Raw genomic sequence first — 27,149 nt, forward strand, 5'->3', positions numbered from 1 at the left:
TGGATGAGGCCTGAGCTTACCTAAGATTTCTTCCTTGCACATCTGGTGCCTGAGCCAAGATGATGCGGGTGGCTGGGGCTCACTGGATCTCCTGGGTATAACATCAAGGCCTCCCCAAGTATCTTCTCCAGAAAGCCTCATTATCATAGCCACCTTAGGGTGGTCGGATATCCTACTCGGCAGTGTGGAATTCCAACAGCAAGTGTTGCCACAAACAAGGTGGAAGCTGGACGGTCTTTCAGAACCCAGCCTCAGAAACCACTCAGTGTTATCTCATGGTGCTCTGTGGATCGGTGCATTCCAAGTTCTCTCAGACTCAAGATGAGAGAATACTCACAGAGGTTCTTAAAACATGCTATATTTAAAAGCATCAGGTTCACACCTGGAATATCATTTAATCTTCAGAAATACTGTAGATCAGAATGCTCCCAAATCATTTCCCTGTTGTAATAATACTTTAATAAATAAATCTTAAAATATGCAAGCATATCCTTCATAAGGTGCTTTTATATCCATCGATTCATCATGTTACACCATCCCTATCTAAGCCAGTTGTGGATGTGACTGGTGATAGAAGCAAGGTCCGATGCTATAAAGAGTAATATTGCATAGGAATCTGGAATGTTAGGTCCATGAATGAAGGCAAAATGGAAGTGGTCAAACAGGAGATGGCAAGAGTGAACACTGACATTCTAGGAATCAGTGAACTAAAATGGACTGGAATGAGTGAATTTAATTCAGATGACCATTATTTCTACTACTGTGGGCAGGAATCCCTTAGAAGAAATGGAGTAGCCATCATGTCAACAAAAGAGTCCAAAATGCAGTACTTGGGTTCAATCTCAAAAACAACAGAATGATCTCTGTTCATTTCTAGGGCAAACCATTCAGTATCACGGTAATCCAAGTCTATGCTCCGACCAGTAACGCTGAAGAAGTTGAAATTGAACGGTTCTATGAAGACCTAGAAGACCTTCTAGAACTAACACCCAAAAAAGATGTCCTTTTCATTACAGGGGACTGGAATGGAAACGTAGGAAATCAAGAAACACCTGGAGTAACAGGCAAATTTGGCCTTGGAGTACAGAAAGAAGCAGGGCAAAGGCTAATAGAGTTCTGCCACGAGAATGCACTGGTCATAGCAAACACCCTCTTCCAACAACACAACAGAAGACTCTACACATGGACATCACCAGATGGTCAACACCGAAATCAGATTGATTATATTCTTTGCAGCCAAAGATGGAGATGCTATATGCAGTCAGCAAAAACAAGACTGGGAGCAGACTGTGGCTCAGATCATGAACTCCTTATTGGCAAATTCAGACTTAAATTGAAGAAAGTGGGGAAAACTACTGGACCATTCAGATATGACCTAAATCAAATCCCTTATGATTATAGAGTGGAAGTGAGAAATAGATTTAAGGGACTAGATCTGATAGAGTGCCTGATGAACTATGGACAAAGGTTCGTGACATTGTACAGGAGACAGGGATCAAGACAATCCTCAAGAAGAAGAAATGCAAAAAAGCAAAATGGCTATCTGAGGAGGCCTTACAAATAGCTGTGAAAAGAAGAGAAGCGAAAAGCAAAGGAGAAAAGGAAAGATACACCCATTTGAATGCAGAGTTCCAAAGAGCAGCAAGGAGAGATAAGAAAGCCTTTCTCAGCGATCAATGCAAAGAAATAGAGGAAAACAATACAATGGGAAAGACTAGAGATCTCTTCAGAAAATTAGAGATACCAAGGGAACATTTCATGCAAAGATGGGCTCAATAAAGGACAGAAATGGTATGGATCTAACAGAAGCAGAAGATATTAAGAAGAGGTGGCAAGAATACACAGAACTGTACAAAAATGATATTCATGACCCAGATAATCACGATGGTGTGATCACTCACCTAGAGCCAGACATCCTGGAATGTGAAGTCAAGTGGGCCTTAGGAAGCATCACTACAAACCAAGCTAGCGGAGGTGATGGAATTCCAGTTGAGCTATTTCAAATCCTCAAAGATGATGCTGTGAAAGTGCTGCACTCAACAGGCCAGCAAATTTGGAACACTCAGCAGTGGCCACAGCACTGGAAAAAGTCAGTTTTCATTCTGATCCCAAAGAAAGGCAATGCCAAAGAATGCTCAAACTACCGCACAATTGCACTCATCTCACATACTAGTAAAGTAATGCTCAAAATTCTCCAAGCCAGGCTTCAACAGTACATGAACTATGAACTTCCAGATGTTCGAGCTGGTTTTAGAAAAGGCAGAGGAACCAGAGATCAAATTGCCAACATCCGCTAGATCATCGAAAAAGCAAGAGAGTTCCAAAAAACATCTATTTCTGCTTTATTGACTACGCCAAAGCCTTTGACTGTGTGGATCACAAGAAACTGTGGAAAATTCTGAAAGAGATGGGAATACCAGACCATCTGACCTGTCTCTTGAGAAACCTGTATGCAGGTCAGGAAGCAACAGTTAGAACTGGACATGGAACAACAGATTGGTTCCAAATAGGAAAAGGAGTACGTCAAGGCTGTATATTGTCACCCTGCTCATTTAACTTATATGCAGAGTACATCATGAGAAACGCTGGGCTGGATGAAGCACAAGCTGAAATCAAGATTGCCAAGAGAAATATCAATAACCTCAGATATGCAGATGATACCACCCTTATGGCAGAAAGTGAAGAAGAACTAAGGAGCCTCTTGATGAAAGTGAAAGAAGAGAGTGAAAAAGTTGGCTTAAAGCTCAACATTCAGAAAACTAAGATCATGGCATCTGGTCCCATCACTTACTTCATGGGAAATAGATGGGAAACAGTGGAAACAGTGGCTGACTTTATTTTTTGGGGCTCCAAAATCACTGCTGATGGTGACTGCAGCCACGAAATTAAAAGACACTTACTTCTTGGAAAGAATGTTATGACCAACCTACACAGGATATGAAAAAGCAGAGACATTACTTTGTCAACACAGGTCCATCTAGTCAAGGCTATGATTTTTCCAGTACTCATGTACGGATGTGAGAGTTGGACTACAAAGAAAGCTGAGTGCAGAAGAATTGATGCTTTTGAACTGTGGTGTTGGAGAAGACTCTTGAGAGTCCCTTGGACTGCAAGAAGATCCAATCAGTCCATCCTAAAGGAGATCAGTCCTGGGTGTTGATTGGAAGGACTGATGTTGAAGCTGAAACTCCAATACTTTGGCCACCTGATGTGAAGAGCTAACTCATCTGAAAAGACCCTGATGCTGAGAAAGATTGAGGGAAGGAGAAGGGGACAACAGAGGATGAGATGGTTGGTTGGCATCACCAACTCAACGGACATGAGTTTGGGTAGGCTCTGGGAGTTGGCGATGGACAGGAAGGCCTGGCATGCTGCAGTTCACGGGGTCACAAATAGTCGGTCAAGACTGAGGGACTGAACTGAACTGAACTGATCTAAGCCAGGGAAAATATCTTTTGAAAATTTGGAAATAACAGTCAGAGAAGTTAAGTCAGTTGCCCAGGACCACTGGTGCATCATTTAGTTACACTCTTGGCAGCAGCATCCTCGAACACTAAAAAGCACATTGTGTGTGTAAACACAGGAGTGAGGTTATTTATCTCTCATTACCAGTAGAATCAGACCTACATGCTCATTGGCTATTTCTCATTTCATATACACTTAAGAACCTGAAAGTTAAATGCTTGAAAATGCACTGAATGCAACAAACTGAAAAAAATGTCACATTCATATGCCTGCAAAGAAATGCTTAACCCGTGTGTTATTTTGATATTAAATTATATAGACACACACGCATATGGGCTTCCCAGGTGGCTCCTGCAATGCAGGAGACAAGGGTTTGACCCATTGGTGGGGAAGATCCCCTGGAGAAGGAAATGGTAATGCACTCCAGTATTCTTGCCTGGGAAATTCCATGGAGAGAAGAGCCTGGAGGGCTACAGTCCATAGGGTTGCAAAAGTTGGACACGACTTAGTGACTGAAGCACCACCACCGCCACACACACACACACACACACACACACACATACATATGTATACATATATATGTTATAAAGAGCTTTCATAGACATGATCACATTTGATTCTCTTGGAACTATAGATAGACATGATTTTTCATTAAACTTTTAAGGTAATTATAGATCCACATGCAGATATAAGAAATAAAGCAGAAAGATTCCATGTATTCCAAACCCAATTTTCCGTTAGTGGTAACAGTTCAAATCTATAGCACGGTATTTCAAGTATGACATTGACTTTCATGCAGAAGATGCAGAACATTTCTATCATCACCAGGTCCCCAAATGTTGCCTCTTACTGGCCACACCCATTCCCTACTGCCTTCCATCCTCCTTAACACCTGGCAACCACTAATCTGTTCTCTAATTTTATATTTTTCTCATTTCAGGAATGTTTTCCACAGATTTCCCCTGTTCTCTGAAAGCAGAGCATTCCTCTGAAATGTTTATAGGCTGAAATGGTGTGAAGAAAAGAGGCAATTACCTTAGGACACATCTTGCTAAGAATGCACAAGATAAATCGAGATAAGGCACGGGGGTTCCCGGGCAAAGGGAACGTAGCCTTTTCAACAAATGGTACCAGACTTCACGTGCAAAAAACAAAAACAAAACAAAACTTTGACCTAACTCTCTTCCCTGGTAGCTTAGATGGTAAAAGAATCTGCCTGCAATGCAGGAGACCCCAGTATGATTCCTGGGTCAGGAAGATCCACTGGAGAAGGGGTAGGCTACCCACTCTAGTATTCTTGGGCTTCCCCTGGTGGCTCAGCTGGAACTCTCTTATAAGAAAATTAACTCAAAATGAATCACAGACTTAAATGTAGAAAATAAAACTACAAGAACTTTAGAAAAGTAAACAGAGGAGGAAAAATCCTTGAGAGCTAGCTGTAGATTAAAGTTCTTAGTTTTGAGAAAGTAAAACTAATACATTAGATTTCATCAAAATAAAAATCTTTGTTCTGTGAAAGATGCTTTAAGATGAAAAGACAAGCTATGGGTAAGTAAAAATTTTACATTCCACACATGTGATAAAGAACTAGTGTCTAGAATACAAAAAGAATCTGTAAAATTCAACAATACAAAGCAATCAGAGGATATAGGCCAACAACATGAGAAGACATTTTAGGAAGGAAAATGTTTAGGTGGCAAATAAGCCCATAAAAGATGTCCAACATCAATATTTACTGGAGAATTAAATTAAAGCCACAAGGAGCTATCGCTGTATACCTATGAGTGTGGTTAAATAAAAAATAAGGACAACACTAAATCCTGGTGAGGCTGTGGAGAAACTGGGTCACTCATACGTTACTGTTAAGACAGAAAATGGTGTGGTCACTTTGGAAATCTTGGCAGTTTCTTAAATAACTAAACATACAGAGATCATATAACTGAGCAATTCAACTCCTAGACATTTCATCCCAGAGAAATGAAGATACTTGTTCACACCAAAAAATGATAAAAAACGTTTATAGTAGATTTGCTCATAGTAAGCCCCAAACTGGAAATAACACAGATGACTTTCAACAACTGAAAACCACCTTTTGTTGGCTCTTAAACTGAGTGAAGTTCTGAAATGTAGAGATGATCTCTGACATTTATAATGGATGCCTGTATGTTTTTATGGTGTAAATAAAATTGCTAGTATGAAGTGACATTCGAGTTTGTCAATAAAGGAATTGTTCATAACTTTACTCCCAGAAGATACTTTAAAAACTACAGCTATTATATGAATCTACTTTGGAACATAGCAAAACATCTTATACTATATGCAAGTTTTATGACTGTTTTCCTTGTAGATTTTTGTAATTGAGATATTCTTACATCTCCATTTTTGCATATGAAGATAGTGACCTGCTCCAAGTAGCCAAGGTAATAAAATAAAAAAAAAAAAAAAAGGCTAGAATTTGAACTCTAAAGCCATGCTTTGCTGCCTGTAAGATTTTATAGAACAAATCTGGTTCTAAGTCATTTTGTGTATATGTTTGTGTTTCACTTGATCCTCAGAGCTCTGAAAATGGGATAGGGGTGCTATTAACTTGATTTTTCATATGCTGGAAAAAGTTCTGTAGAACCAACTTGCCTAATGATTGCAAGGCTTAACTGAATCCTGAACCAAGTCTTGATTCCAAAGCCTTTAAATTTGACTTGAAAACTTCCCTGATTGGAATATCTTTTGGTATGAGAATACCAAAAGATATGGTTGGATATCTAGCAATAATATTTGCCTCTTTTATTTTGTTGGCTACTTAACTTTGGTTGATCCCAAGTTGCAATCTGAGTGGGGACAGTAGTTGAAACAGATTCAGATTTCGGACAGATTTATCAACTTTTAAGTTAGCTTTAAGACACTGCTACCTTTTTTACTGAGTGAAAAAACAAAGCTATGAGTAAGTTTAATTATATGGAAACACAAGCAAGGGACTGGAAAATTGATTAGAAATTTTCTGAAAAGTCAAGTACTGATTTTTATTTTCCCTGAAAAGAAACTAGTTCTACCGTAACTTTTAATGCCAACTATGGTTTCTAACTTTTCTCCTTTTTTACAGAAAATTGCATTTGCTTCCCGAACAACAAAAAAATCCAATGAGATATACACCTGATAAAAAGTATCCACAATTCCAATCTACCTCAACATAGTAAAGGCCATATATGATAAGCCTACAGCAAACACTATTCTCAATGGTGAAAAACTGAAAGCATTCCCCCTAAGATTATGAACAAGACAAGGGTGTTCACTTTCACCACTATTATTCAACATAGTTCTGGAAGAAACTAGCAATCAGAGAAGAAAAAGAAATAAGGAATCCAGATTAGAAAAGAAGTAACTCTCACTGTTTGCAGATGACATGATACTGTACATAGAAAACCCTAAAAATATTATCAGAAAATTACTAGAGCTAATCAGTGAATTTAGCAAAGTTGCAGGATACAAAATCAATACAAAGAAATCACTTGCATTTCTATATACTAACAATGAAAAACCAGAAAGAGAAATTAAGGAATCAATCCCATTCACCACTGCAACAAAAAGAATTAAATATCTAGGAATACACTTACCTAAGGAGACAAAAGAACTGTACACAGAAAATTATAAGACACTGATGAAAGAAATCAAAGACAACATAAACAGATGGAGAGATATTCCATGTTCCTGGGTAGGAAGAATCAATATTGTGAAAATGACTATACTACCAAATGCAATCTACAGATTCAATGTGATCCCTATCAAATTACCAATGGCATTTTTCACAGAACTAGAACAAAAAAATTCACAGTTCATATGGAAACACAAAAGACCCCAAATAGCCAAAGCAGTCTTGAGAAAGAAGAATGGAGCTGGGGGAATCAACCTTCCTAACTTCAGATTATACCACAAAGCTACAGTCATCAAGACAGTATCCTACTGGCACAAAAACAGAAATGTAGACCAATGGAACAAGATAGAAAGTCCAAAAATAAACCCATGCACCTATGGGTACCTTATTTTTGACAAAGGAGGCAAGAATATACAATGGGGCAAAGACAGCCTCTTCAATAAATGGTGCTGGGAAAACTGGAGAGCTACATGTAAAAGAATGAAATTAGAACACTTTCTAACACCATACACAAAGATAAACTCAAAATGGATTAAAGACCTAAATGTAAGACCAGAAACTATAAAATTCTTAGAGGAAAACATAGGCAGAACACTCGATGACATAAATCAAAGCAACATCCTCTATGACCCACCTCCTAAAGTAATGGAAATCAAAACAAAAGTAAACAAGTGGGACCTGATTAAACTTAAAAGCTTTTGCACAGCAGAGGAAACTATAAGCAAGGTGAGAGGACAACCCTCAGAATGGGAGAAAGTAACAGCAAAGGAAACAACTGACAAAGGATTAATTTCCAAAATATACAAGCAGCTCATACAACTCAATACTAGAAAAACAAACAACCCAATCAAAAAGTGGGAAAAAGACCTAAACAGATATTTCTCCAAAGAAGACATACAGATGTCTAACAAACACATGAAAAGATGCTCAACAACGCTCATTATTAGAGAAATGCAAATCAAAACTACAATGAGATATCACCTCACACTGGTCACAATGGCCGTCATCAAAAAGTCTACAAAAAATAAATGCTGGAGAGGGTGTGGAGAAAAGGCAACACTCTTGCACTGTTGGTGGGAATATTGATACAGCCACTTTGGAAGACGGTATGGAGATTCCTTAAAAAACTAGGCATAAAACCACCATATGACCCAGCAATCCCACTCCTAGGCATACACCCTGAGGAAACCAAAATTGAAAGAGACACATGTATCCCATGGTTCATTTCAGCACTATTTACAATAGCTAGAACATGAAGCAACCTCAATGTCCATTGACAGATGAATGGATAAAGAAGTTGTGGTACATAGACACAATGGAATATTACTCAGTCATAAAAAGGAGCACATGTGAATCATTTCTAATGAGGTGGATGAACCTAGAACCGATTATATAGAATGAATTAAGTCAAGAAGAGAAAGATAAATATCGTATTCTAACACATGTATATGGAATCTAGAAAAATGGTACTGAAGAATTTATTTACAGGGAAACAATGGAGAAACAGACATAGAGAATTGACTTATAGACACAAGGAGAGGGGAGGAGAGGGTGAAATGTATGAAAAGAGTAACATGGAAACTTATACTACCATATGCAAAATAGATAGCCAACAGGAATTTGCTGTATGGCTCAGGAAAACTCAAACAGGGGCTCTGTATCAACCTAGAGGGGTGGGATGGGGAGGGAGATGGGAGGGAGTTTCACAAGGGAGGGGATATATGTATACCTATGGCTGATTCATGTTGAGGTTTGACAAAAAACAGCAAAATTCTGTAATTATCCTTCAATAAAAAATAATTTTTTAAAAAGTATCCACAATTCCATATTATACCTCTTTTTCACTGTTCTTCCTCATCTCCAAAAGAGGGAACAGAATGGGAAAGGCAACATTTAGTTTTTCACTAAAAAACTATTATTGAAAGAGATTAACCCTGGAAATCATGCTTTTCTATTGAAGTCCTCAATGTCCAAGGATTAGGAAATAAAATAGCACACTATTACACAAACATAACCAACCTATATAAATAATGAAGTAACTCACAGTGTTAGGCCTCGAGTATACTCCATACTGTTTTGGATTTCCATAAGCCAAGGTATAAGTTCCTATGTCTTGAGAATGAATGATGGATAAAACTGAACCATCAGAAGGATTTTTCATCATAGCTGAAGCTATTGTATCATGTGGAAATTTTTTTTCCTATTTTAAGTAAGGAAAGGCCATTCTTAAGGACACACGGTCCAACAACCAAAACCAACTCTCAGCATTTGTTACTGTGATATACACTGACTCCGCCTCCTGTGACCATCTCATATCCTCATGAATCATCAGAAATGGCATTTGCTTTGCGGCAAATCTACCACGGTTGTTCCACAATGAAGAATTCAGAAAATGAATGTTCTTTCAAAACTCTTTTAACTCTAGGTCAGACATGACTTCCAGTGCATCTATACTGCTAAAGGCCTTGTGTGCTCCTCTGAGCAGAGTCCAGAGTCCTTGTCCAAGAACAAGTTTTGTGACTTCTGCAGCAAGTTGTCTCTGAGGACCTTGCTTTTTTGGCCCTTTGACATACAGCTGCATTATGTGGTCAACCTCTGCAAGGGGCAAAAAAGTGAAGAGCTTCAGGGACCTACTACCCGATCATTCTGCTGCTTGACAAAAAATTAATACCATTTAAATGGAGATGTCTTATCTCTGTTCAGCCAAACAGCATGGCCAGCGGACTTTCCCAGTTTTGCTTCAGTTGTAATTAGAGGAACAGAGATTCCAAATACATCTTCTCCACTCAACTTGCAGATGAACTTGGACCCAGATATGGTCCTTCCTATCTGATCATATCCACCCAGCTGGACCCGACATCCATAACGCAGGAACAGGGAGGAGAAACCAGAGGCCTGGAGCACCTGGTATGTAAACTGCCAAACTCCTGCCTCTGGGGCTCTTGAAGCGAGTCAGCATGCTCCACCTGTCGAGGTGCGTGCTCATGAGGAAGTGGCTGCTTACTGCCGCTAGCAAATCCACCAGGTGCTGCTTCTGGTACCAGGTGGAGTTTTCCAGAACAGCCTGGAGCGCCTCTGCGTCAAGCGTCGCTTACGTGCTACGTGGCGCCCTGCTTGGGTCTCGCGTGAGCTCCGTGGGTCCGCCCACCAGTGTGATCACGCGGTGGCGAGCTCGCGGGACTCGTCACACTCCCCAAGGCGCCGGCAGGTGCCCGACGCTTAGCCAGTTGGCCGCGGGGGTCGAAGCCGCAGCGGGTAGTATTGGGAGAGCTGCCGACTGGGTAGAGGTCTAAAAGCTGGGGAGTTCTGACTTCCTCCGTCTCTCAGGGGTGAATCCCTTGAACAGACCCAGAGCCTTCAACACCATCAGCAGCCCCTGAGGGCCAGAGTGGTCCTCATGCAGCCCCCGGGGGGAAGACGCCTAACTCGGCTAGGCTCACAGATTCCGCCTCCAGGACGCAGCACGTGTGCGCCATCTTGGCCACTTCACGAAAGGAACGGTGCCTCCTGTGGGTTTATTTTTCATTTAATTTTTGTCTGTTTTAATTTTTATGATATATTGGAGTATAGTTGATTTACAGTGTTGTATTAGTTTCAGGTGTACAGCAAAGAGAGTCAGTTATACGTATATATATATATTCCTATTCTTTTTCAAATTTTTTTCCTGTTTAGGTTTCAGAATATCGAGTAGAGTTCCCTGAATTATACAGTAGGTCCTTGTTGATTACCTGTATGGTAGTGTGTGTGTGTTAATTCCAAAATCCTAATTTATCCCTCTCCCCAGCATAATGTCGTTTTGATTAGAAACATAATACCGTGTGTGTGCGTGTGTGTGTGTGGAGACTCTGCAAATTGGCAAATGCTACACCAATATTAAGGTCTAACTGAAGATTGTATTGTACATTTCATCCAGAAGTAGAATTTTATGTACAGAGTTGTTAACTTTTCTGTTAAACATTTATGTAGAAGACCTGATTTGAAAACTTACCAAAGTTCAGTGGTAAAACCATAATTTTGTTTTTCTCTAGTTAAAAAAAAAAAAATGTCCTCGGGAACATGGGTGTGCCCCTTAAGAGAAGCAAGTATGTTTTCTTGGAGCAGATGGGTGAGATGAAAGAGTCGAGCATAATAAAAGGTGTCTATAAAATCAGTCAAGCAAAACATAAAGTGCTGCGAAAAGAGCTCAACCTTTTGTCTTTCAGAAGTTTGTTTTGTGTGTGGAGGGAAAATGATAACGGTAAATTTCAAAGGCAGCCTCTCTGAATGACTTCCTGTGAAATCTGTAGAACTGGTAGCATTCTGATAGCCTCTAGGTGAGGAATGAGGACATGGAGCAGATGTTTTAATGTTATTATGACTTGGCGATAAGCATTTACCTTGGCAACTCTAAACAAGGACCAATGAGTCTATGGTCAACTTCAGGAGGGAGGCAGCCCTTTGAAATGCCTGCAGCGCAAGTGACTCATGCTTTCCCAGTGATTCAGCAGGTTAATAATTAATAACATCTGAGTCTTGTGCAACTGATTACACAAGAGCACTGCAGCCCACTGTGAATTCTTCACCCCTGATATGCTCAGGCTAAGTGTTTTGTTACCAAATATTCCCTGCAGTCATTCTTAGCCATTAATCTAAAGTTTCTTTGTTTATAGAATTGCTGTGAACGCACCAATTTATCATTGACAAGTATTTGGTTCCTTTGGTTGATGAGACAAGTTGGAAATGAATCAGAACTCCAGGTCTCCCCACCTCCTGGCTACCAGGTAACGCTTCACAACGAAAGTGGATCTCAGACTGAATTCTGCTATGTGTACAAATATTTGTCAGCAAACTAGCATTGGCTTCTTCTGTAGGAAGGGAAAGACTCTGTTCTCAGTCCTTTTGTATATCCTGAAAGTATTTTGCAGGAAATAGCCAGTTCAGGAAAATGTGACTATTTTCTAGCAGTAGAATTCAGTTGATCTGAGATTAAGGGTCAGACTCTCCCGAAAGTGGCTAACACAAGATACTGAGTGAGGCTTAAGGGACCACTCCTTTAAACCAGTCTCCATGTCCCAGCACCAGTTATTTTACCAATGAAAATTCATTTCTCATCTTTTATCAATTGACAAACCTTCCAGAGTTAGCAATAAAGATGGCTTGGAAATTCCCTGGTGGTCTAGTGGTTAAGATTCTGCACTTCTACTGCTGGAGCCTGGGTTTGATCCCTAGTTGGTGAACAAAGATACCACAAGCTGCGCAGCAAAAAAAAAAAAAAAAAAAAAAGGCTTAAGTAATAGGAGAAGTTGCCTAAGTGTATGTGTGCTAAGTTGCTCAAAGTCATATCTCACTCTTTGCAACGCTATGGACTGTAGCCCTCCAGACTCCTGTCCATGAGATTTTCCAGGCGAGAATACTGGCATGGGCTGCCATTTCCTTCTCCAGGGGATTTTCCTGATCCAGGGATCAAATGCACGTCTCATGTCTTCTGCATTGGCAAGCAGGTTCTTTACCAGTAGCGCCACCGGGGAATCTGCCTATGGGTACACTCATTTGATGAGGGCTTCCCTGGTGGCTCAGCTGGTAAAGAATCTGCCTGCAATGTGGGAGACCTGGGTTCCATCCCTGGGTTGGGAAGATCCCCTGGAGAAGGGAAAGGCTACCCACTCCAGTATTCTGGCCTGGAGAAGTCCATGGACTGCACAATCCATGGGGTCACAAAGAGCTGGACAAGACTGAGCCACTTTCACTTTCTTTTCTAAAAGCTACCATTACCTTCCGAATACTTTACCATACAGAGTTTTTACCAGAAAATCTCAAATATGCATTACATCTAATTAGCATACATGTATATTTTATGCTCTAAGCTGTGAAGTAGCATGCATTTGAAGTACAAATTAAATGATGCAGCTCTTAAAATGGTTCAGTATTTCTCTGACCCCAACTAAATAAATCCTCCTTAAGATACTTATATATTTTTTTTGTCATTCAATGTGTACTGCTAAGTGATTTTGTACTTTTGTGAAATGAACAATTAGAACAGTTGGTTGTAAAGTCATAACTTATGTTTAAGTTTTTAACTTTCAAGTCCTGTAATGTAACTGATAACTATTCAATTGAATGATTTTCAAGCTTGGAAAATGATGTCAGAATGAGAGGGAAGTTATCTAGCATTTCTTAGAAAGTAAATATAGTCAGCTCTCTGTATCCACAGGTTCCAAATCTACACATTTCAACTAAGCACAGATGAAAAAGGCTTGATATACAAAATTCCTGAAAGTTTAAAAAGCGAAACTTTAATTTTTCTAATCTACCAGCAACTATTTACATAGCATTTACATTGTATTTACAACCATTTACATAGTATTTACATTGTATTAGGTATTGTAAGTTTTTGAAATAAGATTTAAATTATATCTTAAGGGTGGATGTGGATAGGTTATAAGCAAATATTTAGCAGTATTTTGGAAGGGTCTTGAGCATCTGAGGATTTTGAATCTGAGAGGCTCCGGGAACCAATCCTCTGTGGATGCCAAAGACTGCTGTATCGTTAGACAAAAAGATTGTTAGACAGAATTGGTTAACAGAATTGTCAAACACATAAATCTTCTCCCCTGGGTGAAATCTATCCTCTTTTGTACTGTTTTCACTTTGGGAAGCATTTCTCAGCATTTTAAAAGGAAGCTTATGCTGGTGTTTAGATCTCTTGACAAGCATTTCTAGTCTCATTTTATCTTCAGGCATCAAGGGCACCATAGGTTCTAGTTCCCAAATGGCACAATGTGCAGAGTCTCAGTTCTTGAGTGTTACATGTTATGGCATTTATCCAGTGAATCAGCCTCTCCTTCACAGTATTTATTGAGCAACAAATATGGATCAGGCAAAAGAAGCTAAAGATTTGAAAAACACAGTCCTTGCCTTAAGAATGTCTCAGTCTGGCGGGGAGACCAGAAGGTGCTCGTGTGGGGGCAGTAGGTGACAAAGTTGCCGAGAGCCTGGGCCCTGCAGCCCTCTTGCTGGGCTGGAATTCTGGTTCTGTCATTACTTAGTCTCCCTGTGGTTCAGTATCGCCACCTGTAAAACGAGTGCACATCACGTAGTAACGCGTGTAGACAACATGTGTTGGTTATAGTTATTACTAAGTGTAGGGTGCTTGGGGAGCTGCTTCCACAAAAAATCCCTCTGGTTTATCCGAGTCAGTTCAGGCACCAATTCCTTCCAAACTGAGCTCTTGGTTACGTTTTCTCTCTAGGATTTCCTCCCACTCCTGATCATGACTCTAGTAGGAGTTGTTATTCCACACTGCTTTCCCTAACGAGTCATATGCCCTCAGATGCATCTTTCAGTCATCCCAGTCACTAATTTGAAAATCTTATGTGATTGTCTTTGATCATCTTCCTCCCCTGTTCAAAATCTCCTTCAGTGTCTATCATCGTCTTGAGTATAAAATACAGACTCTTAGTCTGACATGGAAAATGGGGTCTCCTGGAGATCAACTAGTCCTGGGTCCCTCTTGGGGGACCCCTTTTTTCCCCTTAATGTGGTGACCCAAGGACAAAAGAGCAGATTGAACCAAGGAGGGTCTTGGAATGCAGGAACGGAAAAACTAGACCCTGGTCGGCCTTCCCTCCCCCGTGTTGTAACTATTAATGGAACAGTGTAACCTGTCCCCCTCCAGCCCCATAGAGGGGGAGCCTGGTGTAACTATTAATGGAACAGTGTAACCTGTCCCCCTCCTGCCCCATGGGGGGAGCCTGGTGTAACTATTAATGGAACAGTGTAACCTGTTCCCCCTCCTGCCCCATGAGGGGAGCCTGGTGTAACTATTAATGGAACCGTGTAACCTGTCTCCCCTCCTGCCCCATGGGGGGAGCCTGGTGTAACTATTAATGGAACCGTGTAACTTGTCTCCCCTCCTGCCCCATGGGGGGAGCCTGGTGTAACTATTAATGGAACAGGGTAACCTGTCCCCCTCCTGCCCCATGGGGGGAGCCTGGTGTAACTATTAATGGAACCGTGTAACTTGTCTCCCCTCCTGCCCCATGGGGGGAGCCTGGTGTAACTATTAATGGAACAGGGTAACCTGTACCCCCCCTGCCCCATGGGGGGAGCCTGGTGTAACTATTAATGGAACAGTGTAACCTGTCCCCCTCCTGCCCCATGGGGGGAGCCTGGTGTAACTATTAATGGAACCGTGTAACTTGTCTCCCCTCCTGCCCCATGGGGGGAGCCTGGTGTAACTATTAATGGAACAGGGTAACCTGTACCCCCCCTGCCCCATGGGGGGAGCCTGGTGTAACTATTAATGGAACAGTGTAACCTATTCCGCCTCCTGCCCCATAGAGGGGGAGCCTGGTGTAACTATTAATGGAACCGTGTAACCTGTCCCCCTCCTGCCCCATGGGGGGAGCCTGGTGTAACTATTAATGGAACCATGTAACCTGTTCCCCCTCCTGCCCCATGGGGGGAGCCTGGTGTAACTATTAATGGAACCATGTAACCTGTCCCCCTCCTGCCCCATGGGGGGAGCCTGGTGTAACTATTAATGGAACAGTGTAACCTGTCCCCCTCCTGCCCCATGGGGGGAGCCTGGTGTAACTATTAATGGAACCATGTAACCTGTCTCCCCCCCACCCCATAGTGGGGAGGTATTTGCCCTACTCTTCCCCTGCCCAGTATACGTGCCTCATCCAATCAGCAAATGACTTGCAAGACCCCCATCCTACTCCTTGTACCCTGGGTATAAAAGTGGGCTAAGGACCCCCATTCAACGTCGGTTCTCCCTTGAGCTGGCCCGCTGTTCTATCAGCGTCTCCCACTCTATTAACTTGATTTTCCCTCCCATTCAGTCTCATGTCTAGAAATTCTTTTCCAACCCGCGCCTGGACCATGACACCTAATACTTATTTTTATTGTCTATTCGGGGTTTCAGTTGTGGCATATGGGATCTTTTTTAGTTGTGGCATGTGAAATCTTTTATTTGGGGCACGTGGGATCCAGCTCTCCAACCAGAGAGAAAACCTGGGTCCCTTGCTTTGGGAGCATGAGTCCTAGCCACTGGACCGCCAGGGAAGTCCCCGTTTGGGGTTTTGAAATCTTATGAATATGTGAAAATGGAGAACTGCTAAAACAAAACTCTCAAAATTTTGGTACATTTACATGTCTGCAACATATAATAAACATACAAATACATAAATATAATTGTGTAATTCACAAGGTAATTGGAGAAATTCTAGAATTCTTAATTCATAGTTGATGTGATTCATATTCGATACACAGATTAATAGCCATATGGTGACTAGAGCATCTTCCTCTTATGATCAGTGAACTTCTCTGTATTAGTTAGAAATGATTTTGTCTGTAACTAATGACTTATACAATATCAGTTTTTTATGTTTCATGATTCTGCCATCTGGATTGAACTCACTGAGCCTATTCCCTTTGCAGTTTCTGGGGCTGGAACGTTCAAGATAGCTTCATTACTCACATGTCTGGTGCTTCAGCTGGGCTCCTGGGGTAGCTGTGCCTGGCTTGGGGCCTTTTTCTCCATGTGGTCTCACGTGGCTAGCCTGGGCTTCCTCATAGCATGACAGTCTCAGCATATGTAGACTTCTTATCTGGTAACTGGTTTCTGAGAGAGGAAGTCCATCTTTGAGACTAGTCCGTGAACTGGTGGTGTGTCATTTCCATCATATTCTGTTGGTGAAAGTAAGATACAAAACCAGCCCTTTAAAGGAGAGGGAAAACAGAATATAGACCCCATCTCACCTCTGGATGCAGGAAGCAATGTGTGAGTACAGTGAGGGGAGGAAGGGATCACAGCTAATTCTGAGAACTTGGCTACCTCAGTCAGGTAACATCCATATGGAGGTAGCTGCCATACTGATTCACTGGTTCTACTCTGATACCTTTGGCATCCCTCTCATTGTTGAAAGGTCATTGCATCATCTCTGTGTCAGTCTCTGCTCATCATGTCCAAAGATAGGAAACAGAAGTGGTGAGGGGCATGGTGGCTTTCCTTGGGCACTTCTTTGTAGTCACATAAAGAAAAAATCTTTCTGACAAGCCCTGATCAGATTTCTTCTTACATTTCTTTGTGCAAAGTTGGATCATATATCTACTGTTAAAAAGGATGAGTCCTTTCCGTAAGTTGTAGTTTAATTCACATCCTAATCAAAATTGGATTTCTGAGAGCAGTATGGAAAGGGGAGAATAGATTTTCTACAAGCAAGTAACAGTGTTGGCCACATTCTGTAACTGCTTATATACAGCTTACATACTACAACCAACGTTGTAGAACAATTACACAATTGTATATAACTTCAGATAACACTGTAATATTCTCGTTAGATATTTACCATCCACCATCCACATAACAAGCCCCAGACTAGTGTTTGATTTTAAGAACTCTTTGCCTCTAGTGAGAAGAGCCATACAGATCCAAGGCAAAGAGCATGAATTGAGGGAGGTATGTAGAATTGGGGCCAAAACATTGCATCTAAAATCCCCTCATTTATAATCTAGGCATCCTGAAGTCTTTGCCTGGTCTTATGCGCTCCAGGGTCACACATCTGGTCTTGATGCTGCCATTCTGTGTACCTGTAGCATCTTTTCTCATGCCTTCACCTGACCATCCTTCAATATTCAGCTCAAAAGGTATTTCTTCCCCTGGGCCTTCTCTTACCCTTAAGCTAGATTAACGGCCTCTGTTGCCTTTCTGCTCCCATGGTACTCGGAGCTCATCACCACTGTGCTAATCATATTATCAGATTTATTAATATCATGTGTTTAGTTATGTATGTTTCACATTAGATCATAAAGACAGCCTAATGCCCTTCAACTAAAGCTAGGATTACATTTTCTGAGACCTCATATCGTCAATGCTTAAAGAGTATTTGGGTCACAGTAGAGAATCAAATGCTGGTCAAGTAAATGGATGGACAGTAGGCTGAAATTCTATCCTGAAGGCAAGAGGAAGCCACTGGGTAATTTTAAATGTGATTGTTATTGTTGTAATTTCGGTGGGGGACATTGTGGTAGCAGTGGAGAATGCAGTAGAATGGGTGAGATTGAAGAGGTGAAAAGATTAGGAAACTGACAAGACTCTATGAAGTAATGAGAGATAGAACTAAAATAATGCCAGTGTTGAGGGTGAGAGCAGAACAGACTCAATATTTAGAAAATAAAAAGATAGATCCTAATTCCCAGTTGGTTCTAGGGGGTAAAATAGAGGCAAACTCTTAGGTGATTTTTATGTTTCTGGCTTGGGTTACCCATTAAAGATAGAGAGCCTTTTCTTCCTGTCGGAAATGTACCCCAGGGCAGATATTCTGGAGTCCAATTTTAGAATAATGAGCATATGGTACCAGTGGAACAGCCATGAAGAGAGTCGAGTAGGAAGTTGGAATAATTGTAGCTTAAGTGAGAAACCAGAGCTTGATAATTAGGTTTGGAAATCATAGATTAGTCAAGTCATAGAAATAGCTGTGTTCCACAGAAGGGAGGAGAGAAGGGGCACAGAACAGACATAGTAAGAACAAGCACTGACCAATGATGACTGGGTGAAAACAAACCCGTGAAGATACTGAGAAGGAGCAGCTGGAGAAGCAGGCAGAAAGCGGGGTGGACTGGTTTGTTAGGGCTGCCATAGCAAAAGACCACAGACTCAGTGGCTTACCCAACAGAAATCTGTTTCTCAAAGTTCGAGAGGCTGGAAGTCCAGAGTCAGGGTGTTGGCTTCTTGGCTCACAGGCAGCCTCCTCCCCGCTGTAAGGACGCACAGCTTTTTCTCTGTGTTCACAGCAGCATCCCTGGTGTCTCTTCCTCTCCTTGTGAGGACATCAGTCACAGGGGTCAGGATCCTGCCTTCAAATACAGTCATGTTGTAGGGTAGGGCTTCCACTTGTGAATGTTGGGGATACAGTGGCAACATGGCAGTCAGAGGAGGGAGATGATGTGCAAATACCTATGGCATTAGACAGGATTCCAGCTGAATTGTGCCTACCGGTTGTATTGGTTGCAGACCAAGGTGTGAGCCGAAGAAAAGGACTTTCCACCGGACAGGGGGCTGCAGTGGCTGATTCATGAGTAAGAGGCGAGGAAGCAACAGCAAAGGGTGGCGCTGATCATTCCAGAGTCTTCTCAGAATAAAGGGTGAAGGTAGATCAAGCACCTGATGAGCTTACCCTAGAGTGGATACTCCAGAGCTGGACAGGCCTCTTTCGCCGCCGGACTCTGGTCCTTACTACTCTGCAACCTTGGCCAAATACAGTCTTTCTGAACCTCACTTGCCTATGGGTGCTTACCTGCAAGGTGAAAAGTAGAGTAATACTGTGAGGACATGCTCCAGAAGTTAAGGGATTATCTTTGGGTGACAAGGTTAAGGATCGTTTTCATTTTCTGCCTTTGACTTATCTGTATTTCAGAATTTTTCCACCTAAAATTAACTTACATTACTTTTGTGATTTTAAAAGGTTTTGTTGTCTCCAAAAGAAGCTGTTCATGCTTTCTGTAAACATGCGGCAGAATTGCAGTTTCTATGAAGATCTGGAGAACTGCAAACAAGGAAATGAAAACGGAGTAGAGAAAGATGCTCATTTTTCTCTTTAGTGAAGACAGACATACATTGAATACGTAGGGCACAGAGTTGGGTTCACAGCTGAGAAAATCTGTGCTTTCAAAGATTTTATAATTGGTGGGTTAGAATTCCTCCAAATAAATGAATATGCTCCATGTCAAAATGGGACAAAACATTTTAAAAATAGATTGTTGTTGTTTAGTCACTCAGTCGTGTCCGACTCTTTTGAGACCCCATGGACTGTAGCCTGCCAGGCTCCTCTGTCCATGGGATTTCCCAGGGTAGAATACTGGAGTGGGTTGCCATTTCCTCTTCCAGGAGATCTTCCCAACCCAGGGATCGAACTGAGTCTCCTGCACTGGGAGATGAAATCTTAACCACTGAGCCACTAGGGAAGCCTGATAAGTTAAATAAACTAAATGCTCCTAGGGTTCTCCCTGGGGGAGGAGGGATGGCATTAGGCTGGAGGAATCACAAAATGTTTCCTGGAGGAGGTAGCGTCCTGGATGAACTGAGAGGCTGGGTGTCCCTCACACGTTCACTGCTGTCTCATTGCTATTGGTCTGCTTCACAATGGAAGGAAAGTTGGTCCAGAGGTAAGAGCTGAGGATGCAGAATGGCCAAGGTACATGGAGGGGAATCTCCCTGACCACTGCTTTAGTTCCAGTAACCTCGACAGCTGCATGTCAGAAAGTTCAGGGGAGTGGAAAGTTCTTGCCTCATCACAGCTGGGAGATGCAAGACTTGCAGTAACCACATTTTGATCCAGTCCAGTTGTTTTCTGTGTGTGTGTTAAGAGTTTGTAAAGCTGGAAAAACGAAGATATGCAAGCTATGTAACTTTTGTTCAAGTTGGTTTTTATTGTTTTTCAGTTTGATCAGAACATAAAAATTACTCCCTTGTTTTCCTTTTGTAACATAGTTACTCCAGCCTTCTGTTAATGTATTTGTTTGCTTGGCTCTGCTGGGTCTTAGTTGCTGCATGTGTGATCTAGCTTCCTGACCAGGGGTTGAACCTGGGCCCCCTGTATTGAGAGCTCGGAGTCTTAGCCACTAGACAACCAGAGAAAACTCCCCCTCCTTGGTTTTCAAGCCCTGAGTCACACTTTTGGTTTTTGTTTCCATTTGTAAAAGGCCTAGTTTTTGCAGCTGGATCTTAACTGCTTGTGTGAATGCACAGTAGATGACATTAAGTTAAATATGCAACTATGTGTGAGGACCATGGCTTAAGGGTATCAGACTGTTCTTGCAGTGAGAATCCCCAAAGGAAGGTCATATTGACAGATTTGTAAAGTTGTCAGATTGCAGTATATGTGAGTTTATTTTTTTCTTTTTTAATTTTTATTGAAATATAGTTGATTTACAATATTGTGTTAGTTTCAGGTATACCGCAAGATGACTCAGTTACATATGTGTTGACAAATACATATATATATGTAAGTTTTTAGATTCTTTTCCATTATAGGTTCTTACAGGATATTGAATAGAGTTCTCTGTGCTATACACTAGGCCCTTGTTGGTTTTCTGTTTTATATCTAGTAGTGTGAATATGGAATTTGGGATTAAAATATATGTGAGTTTACATGACTCTGATTTCACGTCAGTGGTTTCTGGAAGATGAGTCTGTGCTTGGCAGTGCTGAATTCAGACTCTCAACTGCACAGGGGATTGAGGATGATATCAGAAATGTTAAAGGCAAACCAAATTAAAATCAGTATTAATCATGTACAATGACAGAGATCACCAGTTAAATATTCCATCCTGGAATCAAATACCTTAAACATGGCCTCTAAGAATGTAGAATACCTGTTCATTGCATGCAATAAATATAGAAAAGAAGGCCTTTGGAATTGATTAGGCATTTATTTGCCTCACTGTGTTTCTGGGAGTAAGGAAGTGAGTGAGTGTATGTATACTGGCCAGAGGAACTTGGGTGAGTTTAGAAAAAAAGAAAAAAACAAAACCACATACTTCTCCATTTGTAAGAGAAGGAAGTAGTATGACATCATCCTCAGCTAAAATCTAGCTTGTTTATATCTCAGTTTGTTAGGTAATAGAATGCCTTGTCCCAAGTGATTAAATAATTAGGATGACTAAGTCCAGTTTTCTTCTGAATCTTGATTACCTCATTCATTCATTCACATAACGAATGTCTCTTAAACACCTATTCTGTGCTAGGTCTTGAGTGTACAATAGCGAGTGGAGGAAAAGATATATAATTCCTGTCCTCGAGAAATTTGAACATGAACTGGGAGAATGGAAAGGAAAAAAATGACACAAATTATTATAAAACTGCAGGTGTAGTAAGTGCTAAAAAGGAGAGGCGTATGGTGCCAAGTGAATGTATAATAAAAGGGAGGTAGGGGAAAGCTTGCCCATCAAGGAAGTCAGGATTCACCCAGGAAGACCAGGAGCAGGCTGGGTGGGAGGGAGGACAGAGGAAGCAGAAGAAGGGTAGTGTACATCCCTCTGGTGGAGCCGGGAGGAACACACACCGGGCAAGTTCTAGGAATTTGGAGATGCTCTCAGTGGAGGAGGAGAAACCCTGGGGAAGGTTACAAGAGAGGAAGGGGCTCCAGGGCACCTTAAAGGGGCTTGTTCCTATCTTTTAGCTCAAGAGCTGCGGGAGGTCTTCAGATGACTTTAATAGAAGGGTTGGTACAATCAGGTTTGCCTTTTGGGAAGTTGACTTCCACTCTAATTCGAGAAATGGAGTGAAAAGGCCCAGACTGGCCCTGACTGGGGATGCATGGATGGGAAACTCCTACTCAAGCGATGGTGGTGGCCTGGGTGGCAACTGCGGAGGAAACAGGAGAAACGGATTTTGAACTCAGCTTCCCTCCATCACTCAGGGGCTTTGGCAAGGCCGTTGGTGGGAAGGAAGATGCCCAGGCCTGCTGAGTTCATCCCACTTCCTGCATCCTAAATTCTAGAGCCAGGAAGTGGTCTTTCCCTAAAAGATGCATGCAGAGGCAGCTTCCATGCTGCGTGGAGCGGTGGTGACAAGACTTAAGGTTGTTCCAGGATCACGCAAAAGAATTCTTGAGATTGACAGGGAAGATGGCAGGGTTGGGTTTCCAGGGAGAGCTAGTTGCTTTTATTCCCAGTAAGGCTGGCCACCTGCCTCTGCAAACAAGCTTTCTCTCAGATAAAAGAGTTTTATTGTGTAACCTGCTGGAAGATCTCCTGACCAGAGGGCTGTACTGAATCTAAATCTTTCAGGGCTAGAAGTAGGGTGAGCATATGAGTCATAATCTCACCAGGACAAATGCGAAAGAGAAGGGGGGCCTGTTAATAATTCAACTTTGAAGCAAATATACACCAGGATTGTTTGGGGGCAAACCTGGTCACCTTACCGAGATGGGAAAGTTGGAAGTTCATCCTGTTCTGCTCTCACCCATGTCCCCTTTTGCAGGGAGGGGCTCTGGGTCCTGTCCTATCACAGTGCTGGAAGGCAAACCCTGGCACTTAGCTGACCCCAACCCACTTTTACTGTCACACTTTCTGCCCTACCTGATACATTCTGAAGATGACATTTCCCGTTACAGTTATCACTCTGTGATGGCTTGTGTTAGTATTGCTCACTGAGTCATTCCCAGAAAGAAAGAGGCGATTCCAAACTGGGAGGCATCACCCAAGAGCTCATCAGAAACGCTGCCTCTTAAGAGGTACTGAAGCAGAAGCTGCCTTTTAACAGGATTTTCAGGGGGTCCATGGGCACATTGAAGTTTTCCACCTGCAGTTAAGACAAACATTTTACAATGTGACGGTGTAGGCAAACACAATTGAAACAAAAGTCTAATGAGGAAATACTATTTTATTTGGGAAAAAAACTGCTGACAACTCGGATTTCAGCATCTACTCTTGGGTAGCCACTTGAAGTTTGAAAACCCCGCTCTGAGGCACTAGGGAGCAGCCCGAAGAGGGTTGTAGGGAAGGGGGAAAGATGCTGGTTGGGGGTGCTTTGGAGAGTGCACACACACCCTGCGTTCAGTGACTTTCTGGAACTTGTGCACTAATTGCTCAGCAGTCCTCGGAGTGGGGAACGTGGAGGGCAGCGAGGGGCCGCTGAAAGTTTGCCAGAGCCCCGGAGGGGCCGGTCCCGGGGCCGTGATTGGCAGCTGCGAGGGAGGGCGAGGCCCGGGAGCCGAGCCGGGGAGCAGGCTCCGGGCTGCAAGAGGTCCTGCCCAGCTGTTGGCGAGGAGTTTCCTGTTTCCCCCGCGGCGCCCGGGCGAAGTCGTGAGTCACTCGCACGCCGGGCCCGACGACACTCCGCGCGCGCACCCGCCGGCCGGGCCGGCCTCCAGCTCCGCTCTCCTCGGCCGCCGGGGCTCCCCGCGCCTCGCCCGCCGCCACCCTCCCTGCGGCCCGCGGCGCCACATCTGGCGGCACCGCTGCTGGGCGCCCGGCGCGGGTCCGGAGGGCGCGGCGCGGAGGCGCGGCGTACGCGCTCGGGCCGGTCTATGAGGAGCGGCGGGGGCTGCCATGGGCCGGGGGCTGCTCGGGGGCCTGTGGCCGCTGCACGTCGTCCTGTGGACGCGCATCGCCAGCACGATCCCGCCGCACGTTCCCAAGTCGGGTGAGTGGCTCCCTGCCTGGACTTGGCGCCGGGGTCCCCGGGTCCCCGCCGGGCTGCGCTTGACAGTCGGCCTGGGAGGCGGGCGGAAGCCGGGACGTGGCCTGGGTCCCCGTGCCCCGGTGCGTTGTGCTGGGACGGGTGGGCTTTTCTTTCCAAAGGCCAGGAAAGTGGCTTCGGCGGGGGGCGCGCAGGGCGCCCGGTCCCCTTTGTGCGGGCAGGAAGGGCGCTGCGTCCCGGGCCGCCCCCACCCCCGGAAAGGGAAGTTTGAGAAGTTGGTGATCGGCGGAGGCAGGACGCGGCGAGCCTCGGAGTGAGCGGCCGGCACACCTGGTCCGGGCCTGGGATGGCCCAGCGCCCCGCAAGGGCAGGGTCCCCCATTCTCTGCTCCTTCCCAGGGTCACATGCCCCCGGACTGGCCTCTTGGCCCGGAGTAATTTTAGCAAAGTTTCGAAGAAAAGAGCGATTGCCAAAGGAAAGTTGTCCGGTTCAACTTGGGGTAGGCGTGGATGAGGCCGCAGCAGGGGCTTGTCAGGTGGAAGAGGAGTGTTTACTGAGTGCCTGCTAGGTGCTGGGTGCCTGAGATGTTGCCTGGAGCAGGACAGCCCCGCCTTTCGGGCTTGAAGGCTCTCTGCAGTGGTTTGGTGGAAACAGAGGGGTTAAAATCTTAAATCCCCCTGCCCACCTGATCTTGATGTCTAGAGGGTTTTAAGGGGAGAAAAATGCAGAAATTGCACTCTTAAGGATTTGTTATGGAAAGTATCCAACCCCTGAGACCTCGAAAGTTAGAAATTTTGCAACTCTTAGCTACAGAACTGAGTATATGCATCTGGGGTCTGGTAACAGACCCAGAGTCTTTGGACCTTCATGGCCTCAGTCTCCTCATCTGAGAAAGGACGTGGCTAGGTTTGGATCATTTCAGTTCCCTTCATCGTTATCATCTTATGTCTCTCTCCTTCCTTTTGAAGACTTGGAGATGCCCTGCGTGGATTAGGGATGAAATGTAGAGTATCGGACAGCCCCCTTCACTCTTGAGGACACCTTCTGTTTACCAAGGGTCAGAGGCAGACCACTTTTGGTTTTGTCTGGAAGAAATGTAGAGGAGTTTCTACACAGGACATTCCATAATACTTGAAGTGGATTGACAACTTTTAAGAATTGTGTTTTATGTTGAAGGTGGCATGGAGATGGGAGTTTTTAATAGAATGAGGAAGAAGCAGTGTTGTAGACAAAAAGATCCTAACACAAATTTGAGTTTTACCGTTTACTAACTTCATTCTTGGATGCTTTCTTACATTGCAGTACCACAATGTTTGACTCTCTGATTATACCCCAGAGTCTTAAAAAACAAAGTTATATTTTGCTAATATTTTAAATGGCACCCTTAGTTTTCAGTTTACATTAAAAATCATTAAAACTTTTGTTTCAGTTTATGAAAGAAGGAAATTAGTGGACCCTGATTCAGTTCGGGTTTGTTTACAATGATCAGATTTATGATTTGCAAATTCCAGACTCAGTAGTTCATGAGTCAGTCTCAGTTCATCTATATACACACTTTTAAACAATTAGCTTAAAAGCCAACTGGCTTTTTATTTGGGCTTTTAAACAGTATTACAAAACCCACAGATTTCATATTTTTATGGAATTAAAGCCACAAAATGGTTTAACCTTTGTAGATTGGTATTCATTTGAAGTTACATTTTTAAAGATACTTAAAGGTCAAAGGTAGCTGTAATCAAGATAGGAAACCTAATTCCACTTGTATTTAATTTTCCATGGAAGTCAGTGGTTTCAGGATTTTCCTAACGTAATTACTAACCTGTCATGACATTTTTCAAAATATCTTAATGCATAGTAAGGGGAGAAATAATATCTTTTATAGCCTTCTCTTGGGTTACTTAAAAAAAAAATTTCCATCTTATGTTTAGGATATTGACAGGTGAGCCAAGGATTTCAGCATACGGACAAACTTCACTAAGATACATACTTAAGGGTATCTTAGTTTTTGTTTTGACTTAGTAGACTCACTTATCCTAAATGCCCCAAATTAAGTAATTGCTCTTTGGGGGAGAACTTTAAATGTCTGAAAACTTCAGATCTGAAAAATACAACTTTTACTTTTCAAATATCTAACAGGAGATCCTTGTTGAGGACTCAGTGTTGATGAAAATGTCAGCACGGATAAATTTCTTTTCCCAAATCACTGCTGATTTTGTCAGGGTTCTGGAAACCACTAGGCCCAGAATTTGATCTTTGGTCTGTTTGCTTTTGTTCCCAGAAAGCACCATTTCTTACCTCTAGGCCACTTGCATTAATGACATCTTATTTTTAAGCAGTTACGGTTTTTATAAGATACTCATCACGTTTTGGATTCCTGGTCTTTTTTTCAAGGTAGCACCCCACCTTGAAACGTTGCTGTCTGTAGAACCAGCATACCTGCTACATAGTCTCCATTTCCATTATCAACACAACTTAAAAATTTTTTTTAAACTCTCTTTTTCCAATTAAGAATGACACTTCATTGGTGCTATTACAGAAAATGCCCATTACCTATTCTTCCTTCTTAACAGTATTTATAATGTCATTTTGTGCCAGGCAGGTGGCTCAGACCTGGGAACAGCATCTTGAATGAGTAAGACAGGCCTGGTCTTTGCCTCTGCTGAGTCTAAGATATAGGAGTGTGGTGAAACCCAGAGAAGGATACATATTTTAACCCTGGGTACTGGGAAGCATTATGGACCCTAGACCCCTTTGTCAGAAGCCCAGTTGGTTGAGTGTTGAGTGTTTCCTTCCATTCCCTCCACTGTCCCTCTGAACATAGGTTTTTCATTGATCCGTTCTTTTCTATGCCTGCCTTGTTCCAGGCCCTTGGTTGGGTCACCTCACTTTTGTTCAAGCTGCTGTCTGGAA

General features: G+C 42.8%; 2 protein-coding genes across 9 annotated transcripts in view; one reads left to right on the top strand and one right to left on the bottom strand.

The window, feature by feature from the left end:
- Positions 1 to 10,213, bottom strand: part of LOC145520507 (uncharacterized) — a 143,036-nt gene extending 132,823 nt beyond the window's left edge. The window contains exon 1 of one of the 2 annotated variants that reach the window (XM_081527047.1): positions 9,156 to 10,195. In XM_081527047.1, the coding sequence (XP_081383173.1) occupies positions 9,156 to 9,275 (120 nt within the window). In that variant the 5' untranslated portion in view covers positions 9,276 to 10,195. Of the gene's footprint in view, positions 1 to 9,155 lie in introns of both variants that reach the window. The other variant, XM_081527046.1, reaches the window with a different exon arrangement.
- A 98-nt stretch (positions 10,214 to 10,311) lies between these two features.
- Positions 10,312 to 27,149, top strand: part of TGFBR2 (transforming growth factor beta receptor 2) — a 101,225-nt gene continuing 84,387 nt past the window's right edge. For 2 of the 7 annotated variants that reach the window (XM_081527013.1, XM_081527015.1), the window contains exons 1-2: positions 10,312 to 10,620; positions 11,761 to 11,871. Coding sequence is in view for 5 of the 7 variants with exons in the window: in XM_081527010.1 (XP_081383136.1) it covers positions 24,149 to 24,242 (94 nt within the window). In the remaining 2 variants the exon portion in view is untranslated. Of the gene's footprint in view, positions 10,621 to 11,760; positions 11,872 to 19,109; positions 19,175 to 23,569; positions 24,243 to 27,149 lie in introns of those variants that run through there. The other 5 variants (XM_081527011.1, XM_081527014.1, XM_081527012.1 and 2 more) reach the window with 4 other exon arrangements.

This window comes from Giraffa tippelskirchi, chromosome 9 (genome assembly GCF_054371585.1).
Source record: "Giraffa tippelskirchi isolate mGirTip1 chromosome 9, T2T-mGirTip1v1.2.pri, whole genome shotgun sequence".
Classification (NCBI taxonomy): domain Eukaryota; kingdom Metazoa; phylum Chordata; class Mammalia; order Artiodactyla; family Giraffidae; genus Giraffa; species Giraffa tippelskirchi.